Source organism: Erythranthe guttata, chromosome 13 (assembly GCF_056151865.1).
Source record: "Erythranthe guttata isolate IM_541 chromosome 13, IM_541, whole genome shotgun sequence".
Lineage (NCBI taxonomy): Eukaryota > Viridiplantae > Streptophyta > Magnoliopsida > Lamiales > Phrymaceae > Erythranthe > Erythranthe guttata.
The window spans coordinates 4,874,292-4,887,397 of NC_142545.1; the positions used below are offsets into that span (position 1 = coordinate 4,874,292).

The 13,106-nt window shown below is 32.0% G+C and overlaps 1 protein-coding gene across 2 annotated transcripts; it reads left to right on the top strand.

Moving 5' to 3' along the window:
- Positions 1–219: 219 nt before the first annotated feature.
- Positions 220–2,217, top strand: LOC105953776 (uncharacterized). Of its 2 annotated transcripts, none has more exons than XM_088811748.1 (4): positions 220–417; positions 950–1,046; positions 1,128–1,911; positions 2,005–2,217. In XM_088811748.1, exons 2-4 carry the CDS (start codon positions 983–985, stop codon positions 2,012–2,014), a joined length of 858 nt encoding a protein of 285 aa, XP_088667874.1. In that variant the 5' UTR covers positions 220–417; positions 950–982; the 3' UTR covers positions 2,015–2,217. The 2 variants fall into 2 exon arrangements, with proteins under 2 accessions (XP_088667874.1, XP_012832908.2); XM_012977454.2 differs by having other exon boundaries at positions 983–1,046.
- Positions 2,218–13,106: the final 10,889 nt, after the last annotated feature.

A 13,106-nucleotide genomic window follows, 5' to 3' on the forward strand; every position in this document is an offset into this window, starting at 1 on the left:
CAGACACTTATGAACAAAAACCCCTACTAGTATAACAGGTTTCCTGTTTTTTCTAACTAATCTCCACTTTAAAAAATGTTTAATAAGATTTATTATTCGGTATATTTTATTTACTTATTTATCTCAATTTTCGAATTATATGGCTGCCCTAATTTCTTGGCAGATTTCTGTATGTATCGTATCCCTCTCTATATTCGCCGATTTTCACCAAATCTGTAGATCCCATCCCATTAGATTCGCATATTTTAATATCTTTTCCCAAAAAGACAAAATATTGTTAAAAATCACCAAAAGATTATTACGTTTATGGAAAATATTTAGAAAATTGGCATCTCATTTTCAATATATATAGTTGTATAAGGAACTTGAATACAGAAGGGCAGTACCAATTCTCTACTACACGTCGAACATAAGAAGGTGAACATAGATTTCATATAATATCTAATTTCTTGAATCTGTATTCACTGTGTATCCATCGTATGTTTAAACATATGTATTATGTTCATTTACTATCATCATATTTTCGTTTATTTACAGAACGTTCGGTTTGATTCGTTTACTTACGAAACATTTCTATTTGATTTGTTGATTAAATTGAATGATAACGTTCTTGAGATGTATATTGAATTTTCTGTATGATAAATTGTAATATGAGTTTATGATATGAAATTTAAATAGTAAGGCCTCGTTTAGTTGGGGAGACTAGTCAATATTAAATAAATAATTGAACTTTGTTTATTGTTTGGTATCCTCGGTAACTTGTCGGGTCGATCCGCAAATATTATATTATTACGATTTATTCTTCCGTTATCTTGCCTTAGAGTGGTCTTTTTTGTTCGATGTCTTGGGGTTCGGTAAAATAATAGTGTTGCCATTAGATTATTTAATCTTATCTTGACTAATCTTATCTTGGCAACCAAATGAGGCCTAAATGTACTATTTTGTATAGAAATTAACTGAAAACATCGGATTTTGTGATCAGATGGGCAACACGAGAAAATCACCGGGTTCATCGAAAACATCTAAACTATATAATGTACCTATTGGTAAGGCGTTAATTAAAAGTTACACATTTCAATAGTTCAATTTATCGTTTCGTATTTTATGAAGTAATATGTTATTTGCAGAGTGGATATTAAGTATCGGTAATCGGAATGCCGAAGAGCAAAATGATGGTGCGATTGAGATTCCGTCCGACATGCTAATTAGTGATTCGGAAGATTCCTTTCGAGAGCTAATCCAGTTTGTTTATCCAGATCTATTGAGTAGGATTTCTGATCCGGGTTATTTTAATGGGAGGGTCATTCTTGCACCGACTAATGAAAGTGTCGACTATCTGAATGATTTTTTATTGTCTCTTTTACCCGGGGAAGAGAAGACATGTTTGAGCGCGGATAGTATATGCAAGGATGAATTGAATTCGGAAATGAATGAAGAAATTTATCCGGTCGAATTCCTCAATACCTTATCGTGCTCAGGACTCCCTCCTCATAACATGAAACTCAAGGTCGGTGTGCCTGTCATGCTCATAAGAACCATTGATCAAGCTGGAGGATTGTGCGAGGGAACCATGCTTACGATTGTTCAAATGGGCACCTTCGTTCTTAACTGCAAGATTATTTCCGGCAAAAAGGCTGGTGATATGACATTCATTCCTCGAATGACATTGGTCCCATCGAACTCCAGTTTGCCATTTCGATTTCAGAGACGACAATATCCGTTGGTTGTTTCATTTGCAATGACAATCAATAAGAATCAAGTTCAAACTCTATCGCATGTCGGTGTGTATCTACCAAGGCCTGCCTCCAGTCATAGTCAATTGTACGCTGCACTGTCAAAAGTTAAGACCAAAGGTGGCATGAAAATATTCATCAAGTCCGAATCTGGTGAACCATCCAATGTTACTACCAAGTAAGTGTTCCAAACAATGCATATTAAATTTCATTGGATTCTTTTATTTGCAGGTTTTGGTTATTCTTGTCTCTTAAAATTCTTAATTGGCAGATTTATTTAACTATATGGTGCTATTAATGTGGTTTGCGAGGATGTTTCTCAAGGTTCCCATATAGAAATTCATGATGGCATGGATAGCTATGTCATCAACTTAATATTTTTAGCAGTTTGTTTCATAATGAATTCTATTTTTGCACTTATTAAGACAACATTGTAAACGAAGGTCCATGATTTTTGAGTTTGTTTACATATTTTTTGCTTTAAGTAGATCTTGTCAATTATATTTTACTTAGATGATCACAAGATACTATATTTTATTATTGGAAATGGTATCTCGTGCATGGCATAAGTGAAATATTAGTATTAATAATATTGAAAGAATTATTATGTGGTTGAACCGCAAATGTGAACGTATCCCTCGAGTCTTACCCGTGCACATGATCCATGATTTGTTTTGTGTTTTTCATAGAATTAGACAGGTCCATGTGCTGCACGTGTTTTATTAATTTTCCTATGCATTTGTTATTTTTTGCTTTCATTTATTTTGTTTTTATCAAAAATATATGTATCATGACAAACATGTATATACTTATTGGGAAATTTGCTATAGGTCCCTCTATATTATAATTATGTGTATAGATCCAAGTCAAAATCTGCATGTTTTAATAAATTAATAATATTTATTGTGGCAAAAATCCATTAGTCAAATCAAATCAAATTCCCCAAAAACTCTCTATCAAAACAAATTCTCAAACATCTCTCTTTCAAATATTAACTAAAAAAATAAATTAATTCGTAAAAAAAAAATTAATATTTATTTACAAACTCATACTCTAAAAACGCCATAGCTGCCGCGCCACCACCTATGACTCCCTTAACTGCGACGCCTGTGACTCCGTGAACTGCAAATAGCAAACTGAAAATTAGAATTTGTATTATTGAATTGCAAACAACCAAATACCTATGATTTCACCAAATGCAAACATCAAACTGAAAATAAAAAATCAGAATTTCCATTATTGAGTTGCAAACAAAAAACTACCTATGACTTTGCCAAATGAAAACAACAAACTGAAGAAACAAAATTAGCAGAACTTGCATTATTGAATTGCAAACAATAAACTATCTACGACTTCGCCAAATGCAAACAACAAACTGAAAAATAAATCAGCATCATTAAAAACATCAACAACAAAAATTGTTTATGGAACAACATGCAAACAGCAAAAACATCAAACAAATTGTTGGTAAAATGTAACTTAAGACATACCTTGCAAATTCTAAACCAGAGGAATCGAATCTTAACACCAAACACAATTCTTCAAAAAACAGACGAAGTTAAACCAACCTGCAAATGGAAATTGCTAATAACAAATGATGGGAATGTTTTACATACGGAAGACAAAATGTGAATTTTGGCTAGGATTTTGGATTTCTGATTTTTTTTTGGGAGGGGGAGGGATGTTTGTTGTCCTCTTTAATTCTCTTATCAAAAAATCATCTCATAATCTAAAAAGACCCCCCCTTTTTTTTTTCCTTCTCTATAATATTATAAAAAAATTAAAGAAAAAGAAATAATAAAAAAAAACAGAGAAGCACGAGAGAGAGAGAGAGGGGGAGAGAGGCGTGAGATACAGAGGGAGAGAGATGAGGGATTAAATATAAGGTGAGAGAAATGCTTGAGGACAAGCAAAAACTAGCAACTTTCAAAGCAACACAATCAACAAATGTATCTTATCATATAGATCAGTGGTTAACTTCACATTTTCAGAACTTGCAATTATCATAACTTGCAATTATCATGATAATTCTAAAAAAAATTGCAAGCTCGCAATTCGAAGATACTTATTCACTTACCATTGCTAAAAACCACAAACCATTCTATCGCTTCAAGTATCCCATATTTGTAATCTAAAAAATGGAGAAAATTTATACTTACATAATAATGTTCGACTCCAAAGACTCATCAAATTTCTTTATTGGGCTAATATCAAATACTTGAGCTATTGGGATCATTGTGACTTTTTGACTTTCAAATGTTGGGCTTTTGGTACAAGGTAGAAAATATCGGTGAAAGTGGCTACTCTTCTCCTTTCATCTCACAATTAGTGACTAAGAGTTGCACTTAGGATTTTTTAGGTCTAGTTCTTGACTCGAGTTGTTTTTGCTGTGATATAGCTTTTGGAATTATTGCTTCACCTCTAAGGGCTTATTACCTAACTCGATTTTCAAGAGATCAAAAGTCTCCACTTTTGCTCTTGGAGTGATGGTTCGAGTTTCGATTTTAAAAAATTTTCCAAGTCCTTTCCTTCCCTTCTATTTCTCCTCTTCTTCTTCTTCTTTTTTATTATAATTTTTTTTTTATTATTTGTTCTTACGAAGAAGAACAGGAATTCATTATTTTTTTCCGACCATACTCCAAGGGATATGTTCAAGAAATTTACTTCTATTCTACCCGTTAAACATGGCTAAATGAAAGAACACCGTTTATCCAAGGCTCAATCGAAGTTCGAAGAATAAAGATTTAAAGGTAGGCTTGAAAGGCTCAAACGGTTCAAAGAAAGCCCAAATCACTTCCCAATTTACTCAACGATTCAATATTTCACTTTGAAAATTCCTAAGACAAGTTCTAAAACCAAACATCATATGATATGGCATAAATTAACTCCAAATTTTAAACCACAAAACTTTCTACCAAAGCAACGCATAATTCGTGATTTTTGACAATGACTCATTCCTACGACACTTTGAATTGAAAGCTCACCAAAATTTAATCATAATCAAGACAAAGCAAGGAATTTAATCGTTAAACACAAACCATCTAATTTCATCATCATGATTCATCGAAATATTTATCTTAACCACAATTTTTTTAAAAGCAATAAATAAGCGAAAAGAACAACTAATGTTAAAATAAAAATTCTAAGGCATGTAAACTAACAAACAACTAAAGCACAGAAAAGCAAGTAAATTTTTCACCCCAAACTTAAAATTTACATTGCCCTCAATGTAATTCCCACGAATTTCAAGGATATAAAACACCTGACAAGTCGTAAGGTTCTTCTCTGGGAAGCACTCTTTCATGTGGGTTGCACTCTTTGATGTTCGTTTGCTCCACCTTTAACGTCCAATCACTTAATGTTTGATTTTCGACCTGAAAATTGAAACAAGATTAAATTATTAGTTTGCATGCTTATTAAAATTCTAAGAAAAGATATAAACAAAAGAAAATAAGAAAAACGATAAATGCTCGGGTTGCCTCCCAAGAAGCGCTAAGTTTTTAGTCTTCAGCCAGGCTTTGCTTCTTCGGAACTGTTATGTCCAATAAAAAATCTTGTAAATTAGACATCCATCCATTTGTTTTCTCTACATCTCTTTCAACTAATGCATGGATAGAGTTGCAATATGTCAGTGTCTACATCCACCTTAGCAGGTACCCTTTTCTCTTAATAAGCAGTCGGTACAATACTAAGGTAGGATCTTCGTCATTCGCTTCCTCAAATCGGTATACAAAAATCTCCAGTCTGCGTATAACCTCCACCTCGAACACACTATCCTTCTCAACAACCACTATTGAAGCCTTCAAATCCATATTTGAAACAATGATAGGGTCCAAAACTAGAATATCTTCAATCATTACATCCATATCCTTCTTGTTTTTTAGGCCTCTTCGGGGTCTAACTCCATTGCATTATCAAATTCATCATGATCAAGTGTATTTGTAATGTTTATTTGTCTCTTAACGACACTATTTTCTGGACATAGAAGATTTTTCTTTCTGCAGGCTTCACCGGAATTTTCTTTGACACAACCATCGCCGATATCGTCTGGAATATTTTTCAGAGACTCGGATTTTAATTTGAGCGATATCTCTTCCAATTGTATCTCCATGTTTTGAAATGATGTTTGAGTGGACTTCATGAATTCGGTAATGAGGGATTTCTAATCAAGTTGTTCATTACTGCTTTGTTGCTGCATTGGATAATAATTTTGAAAATCATAAAATTGTGGTTCTCTATGTTGAAATTCGTTGAAAATTTGTGTCCTGAAAGCTTTTCTCGTATGAATTGGTGTATGTGTTCCAATAACCTCTGTTGGTAATTTTGATGAAGTTCTTTGCTTTTGGTGATCCCAACATTGATTGGTATTATATGAATAAAAATATAAATTTCATAATATATAAAACAACATATATATATATATATATATATATATATATATATATATATATATATATATATATATATATATATATATATATATATATATATATATATATATATTTATTTAAATGAAAATAATATGAAATATATATTAATTCATTAATATATTCATTTTATACAGATATCCCAATTTTTTTATTGAATGGATATTCGAATATTCCAAAATATTGAAAATTCAAAAAAAAAAAAAACAATTGTATTCCTTTATTTTAATATTTTAATATTAAAAAAAATTCTGAAAATTATTTGAATATTCGTAAAAAAAAAAATTGAGTATCATCAATTTTTTCAATAAATGTATTTTGAAATACTGAAAATATAAATAAGATTTTTTTATTTCAAATTTATAAAATATTAACTTTGGAAATAATATATATACATGTGGTAATTGTTTAAATGAGTGTATAAATGTTAAATAGGAAATAACTTAAATACATACCAAAATAAAATTGACAACTCACCAATTGAAGAATCCACATCATCAATTGAACTCCAACTAAGCAATTTTGATAAATGACATCATCATTTGCCACATATCAATCATTGAGGGCATAGATCCTCTTTTTATATTATATATAGATATATTAAATAAGTTATTGAAAACAATAACTTTCGAATGAGTTGGAAAAATTGCCCTTCGCATTTCTTGAGCTGCCTTTCTTTTGTTAATAAGATAAGATTTAAAGAAAATAATCAAATTTTTGAACTAATTAAATTTTATTTTTAGTCAAATCTATCTACATTTTATATGTAGATATATAAGATATATCTAATAAGTTTTTTCATTCAATTCTCAGTTTTTCGATTTTGTTGGAAGAGGATTAGAATTAGTTTTTCACTTCCGAAAAATTAAGACTTTTTTCCTAATGCGATTCGATCCATCCACTTTCCACCCGTAGAAGCTATATGACCATAATATTCATGATTCATTACGTCTTTCATTAGAACACACTAACTTATGGTGATTGTGATTCTTAATGTTCGTACTAAACAAAAAATTACCATAAGCATTTCCACGCATATAGCTGAAAATGCAAAGGGCTCATCATCATAGTAACTACGTTTCAAAATTACCTTCCTCTTACCAAACCACTCGAGTAATACTAAATGTCCTGCATTTCTTAATATTATATCGGATTTAAATAGTTAATGTATTTATCTTCGATTTTCTTGATAAATAGGTTTCTTTAACAATGAGCCACTAAACGGAAATTCCAGACCGCAAACATATTGTGATCACTTTGCGGAGGCTTTGATCACATAATCAAGAAAAGATGAAGATATTGTAGTGGTGCATGCAGGAATGGGAATGGAACCTTCGTTTCAATTATTGAAAGATAGTTTAACGGACAAGTTTTTCCATGTCGGCATGGCGGAGCAGCACCAAGTTACTTTCTCCGATGATCTAGCATGCGGTGGATTTAATAGCACTAAAGTTGTGTTTTACATAATAAGAGTGTGTAGTAATTTATATAATAAGAGTTGTGTTTTCGTGTAACGTTTTTATCTCTGCATTAGAAGTAAATATTACTCTGTAAATATAAAGATTAGTTAGTTAGTTTTATTGTATATAAATAGTAGTTAACATTGAGTTGTAGCTTAGACTTTCCACTTTAATAAAAATTGCATCCTCTCTTCTTCTTCTTCTTCTTCAATGTTCATCTTCATCATAACTTCTGATAGTATTAAAATCCCTTTGTATTATCCCATCGGCATTCCTTCGAAGAGCATACGACCAGGTTTTCATCTCATTCCATAATTTCTTTTAAAGATTTTTTTATTTTTAATATATATCTCTGATAAAACCTTTCTCTGGTAGTTCATGATGTGGATAGGTAGAAGATTCCGGTATGTTTTGTAATTACGAGTGCAGGTCTAGTGGGGTCCGATGGGGCAACTCATTCTGGACCGTTCAATATAACGTTTATGTCATGTTTACCGAACATGATTGTGATGGCACCGTCGGATGAGACTGAGCTTTCTCGTATGGTCAACACTACAGTCAACATTGATGACCGACCAGTTTGCTTTCGACAAACCATACACCATATGTCAGAGAACCCATTGAGGTAAACATACAATCTAATTTTTTTTTTCGTTTTTTTTATGTCGTAACTAATAAGTGATCGAACAGGTTGGCAAAGGGAGAGTACTTGTAGAAGTTAAAGATATGTCTTTGTTGGGATTTGGTTTGACAGTACAAAATTGTCCTAGAGCACATAATCTTCTTTTGAAGCTTGGTATTGAAGTTACTGTGGTTGATGCGAGATTTTGCAAGCCACTCGCTCGATATTAAATTAATAAGAATGTTATGCAAGAACCATAGATCCCTTATCGTGGATTTCTTATCGTAAAAAAACGAAAAAAAACTTTGCCGGATAATTATGTTGAGGGTGCATTGCCATAAGAACGACTCGGTCTTGCTAGTTTAACGAGGAATCACATAGCTGCAACACATTGAATCTGCTTGGTCGAACTCGTGATGCTCTTTTATTAATGTGCTAGTGAATTGATCCAATTATTGATTCGATTATTATATACAAGGTTTTGTACATGTTACGATACTATTTCTGTTTAAGAGCGGGCATATATGTGTGTGTTTGGTGTTGGTTATAGCAGAGTTTGAAATCGAAAAAATTTCTTAACGTGAAGGATGTGAGTTAATTGTGAAAGAGACTAGTGAATACTATTGGTTCGAGTTTTTGTTTTGTTGTCTTTCTGAACATAAGCTTTTTGTTTGTACATCAATGTAAAAAGATTATGTTTGTTTCGTAATTATCGATGAATGTGTTCGTTCTCTTTCTAGATTTGATGCAATCTTTCTTTATTTCAGTTAAATTGTTAAATCACAAGATTCTAAAATCTAGATTACTATGTGTTTATGACTCGCGATTTGCACCACATAAATGTAGGGGTTAAAAGCGAGGTGAGTTGACAATTTTGCGCTCCTCAAGCACATGCATCATTCAGGCCAATTTCTTGATTCAATTTTGTTAATTCGATTCGGGGTACATTTTGAATGATCGTGCAATAAGAAAAAAATTTACCGTTGTAAAATTTTGAAAAATTCAATTCATGGTACTTATGAATAATTAATTGTACTTTGAGCGTGCACAGTGTCTTTAATTTTCACTTTGCACCAAACTATTTAAAGCCATAAGTAGATTATTTTGTAGACGCACATTTTCTAGAAATAATTAAAAACTTGTCACAAAGTTGTAAAGTTTTCTAAAAATTCCTTCAAAGATCACTATATTCGACTTATCATTTAAATGTAACTAAGGAAATTAGATTTTTTATGAAATTCTGTATAGACTCACTCTCAACTATATGATTAAATTAATCATACTAGTTAATTACAGGGATGAAATAGTATACATAGACTATGATACATGCTACTATATTTTATGTTACAACGGCGTTACGGCGCCGGCCCATTTACTGTTGGGTTTATTATGTCGGCATCGTTCACTATAAAAACCCAATTATTATTGGTTTCTATATATCGAAAAAAATTCTTACGGTGAAAGATGTGAGTTAATTGTGAAAGGGACTAGTGAATACTATTAGTTCGTGTTTTTGTATGTTGCCTTTGTGGACATGAGCTTTTTGTTTGTACATCAATGTAAGAAGATTACGTTTGTTTCGTAATTATAGATGAATGTGTTCGTTCTCTTTCCAGATCTGATGCAAGCTTTCTTTATTTCAGTTAAATTGTTAAATCACAAGATTTTAAAATCTAGATTATTATGTGTTTCTGACTCCCGATTTGCACCACATAATTGTAGGGGTGAAAAGTGGGATTTGACAATTTTGCCCTCCTCAAGAACATGCATCGTTCTTGCCAATTTCGTGATTCAATTTTGAAAATTCGATTCGGCGTACATTTTGAATGATCGAGCAATAAGAAATAAAGTTACCCTTGTAAACTCATGAAAAATTCAATTCTGGGTACATATGAATGATTTATTATACTTTGAGGGTGCATAGTGTATTTAATTTTCACTTTGCACCAAAATATTCAAAACCATAAGTATATTATTTTTTAAACGCACATTTTCTAGAAATAATTAAGAACTTGTCACAAAGTTGTATATTTTTCTAAAAAAATCCGCCAAAGATCACTATATTCGACTTATCTTCTAAATGTAACTAGGGAAATTAGAATTTTTATGAAATTCTATATAGACGTACTCTCAACTATATGATTAAATTAATTATACTAGTTAATTACAGGGATGAAATAGTATGCATAGAACTATGATCCATGCTACTATATTTTATTTTATGTTACAACGGCGTTACGACCCGTTTACTGTTGGGTTTATTATGCCGGCACCTTTCACTATAAAAAGCCAATTATTATTGGTTTTCTATATATCGGAGAGTGAAAGGTAATGTCACAAAAGAGGAATACATCTTCTGGCAACCAAACTAGGAGTGTTCAGCTTGAAGTCTCCAATTTCTAAGATTTGGACAATGAAGAAACTTCTAGACACAATCCCACCTCCGACGCGTCTTGCCCATTACCCAGCCACAACCACAACAACAACCATCGCAAGCGGCCACCGGCACATAGCCACTACCACCACCACAAGCGGACACCAGAACATCACCATCTGCCTTGTGGCTTTCGTAAGAGACAGACGCCCCCAACATTGTCAGCCACCGGCGCATCATCGCAGTATTTGTTTGAGGTTATAATACATTTGATCCTCTCTCCAGGCTTCTTTGACGCTTCTCTGTTTGCTTGTTGGTACATTCCGAGCTATCACTAAGCACCACATCACATTACCGACACAATCGCACTGACGGCGGCACATCGACCTGGTCTTCTGTACACCTACAACGTAAAGTAATAAATAAATAAATGGAAAAAAAAATTAAAAATAAAGAATGACAAACAAGAAATTTAGTTTGGAGTTAATTAGTGAGATTCCTCGAAAGCTCCACGCATGTAAAAATCCTTACATACGTAGTCGAATACGATTTTTACACAGTTTAATACTTAATATATATATATATATATATATATATATATATATATATATATATATATATATATATATATATATATATATATATATATATATATGTATATATAAAGTTTTTTGGTGTTGGGGAGGCACTTCATGATATTATATTCATACCGTTGATTCTTTCAAACCCAATCATCTTATCAGTTAGGTTTACAAATTATGTGATGGAAAACTCCATCTCTCTCTCAAACTCCGATCTTATTCTAATCAATCATTTTTGGTAGTTCGGATTATGATTTTACAAAATATATTGATCCAAACAATATACAGTTCATTAATTTGCGTGTATTTTGAACTAGTTAATGAATCTATTGAATTTATAATTTTTCAAAAAATGAAAAAATTAATGAGCTTGTATGATTTTTTTAAATTTATTATTAGAGCAACTTAAACATAATTACAAATTGGGATTTACATAATGTTTTGACAAGGTGTTCATTCATTAAAATCATGACAAATAGGTTTCAAAATATAACACCATGCACATTAATTAATAACCGATAAGATAGATGTCAACAATAAAAAATTGGGACTTTGTACCCAACATATATGTGGAGGTGTTCATTCATTCAAATTGTATATATAAATTTGAACTAAATTATATATAGGCAAGAACTATATATTCCTCACTGCAGTCGATATATATACATGAAAAAAATAAATATAGCATAATAAATAATGTAAGAAGTTCCAGAACCAACACATAATATAGCAGTACGAAAGAGAAAAAATGCAAACGAAAATACTGGATTCTCCCTCTCATGGTTTTGAAGAAGAGTACTTCAGCTGTGGAGGGGCAGCAAATATAGAGTAAGATTATTGTAGAGCTATGTGTTGTTGAAAATTTTGTTTAGTTTTGTAGAGAATTTTTTAAAGGAATAAGTGAAAAAATTAGAACATAAATTGAAGGAGGAGTACGAAGGGTAAGGAGGATTGGCTGATGATCGAAGATGGATGACACTACGCGGAGGTGGTGAAGAATAACGTAAATGAAGTATATAAGGGTCCCTGGCAAAAAACTCACGAGATTCGTGCATGCCTAGGTTTCAGCTGCAAATTCTCTGAAAATACCAATTTTCGGGCATGGTGCAATGAAAGAACAAGTTTACATAAAAACATACAAAACAATTTTGCATAGGGGGGCAAAGTGCAAATCGATCCTTAGTTTGTGGGCGACTGTTTTTTACTCTATTAAATCATAGATTTGCTATGATCTCTTCGAAAGTTATGAATTGTAACATAGCATGATCTAAATTTTTTTCCTAGGAAGTTCTGACAGTAGCATGCAATCTCTATTTGTTTATGGTTGTAGCGTGAAATTTGGAGTCGCGGTCTTATAATTATACAAATCACGAAAGTACTGCAAGTTCTGATTTTATTGTAGCATCCTTGTAAGAACTTTATACCAAAACCTCTGGTCTATTTATAATACTGAAATGATTTGTGCAGGCACCATTTAATCGTGCATGCACTTTTTTTTTTACCATTATTTAAAAATCAAAAGGTAAATATCCTCAAAAACTCTCTCAAGCTCTTGGACTTCGATTTCAGATCCCGACCGAGACGATAACAGATCGGAGGTAATTCTTACATTTTTTTGAATGTTTCGTCACGTAGATTACGATTATTGATTTTCGTTTTTAAAACGAAGCATTTGGTTTTACTCGCGAGATTCTACACGAGTACACTGGAGTTACTCGTGTAGAACCACGCAAGTAGATGAATGTAATTTTATTTATTTTTTTGAAAATACGTATGTTTTTTATTGAAAACTATTAAAAAATGTTGTGTGTTATTATAGGAAAAGGGGGTTTGTGCTCGTGTCAAACCACGCGAGCTCAGTTCATCGAGCTCGCCTAAAATCACACAAGCTCCAATTTTTTTATTTTTA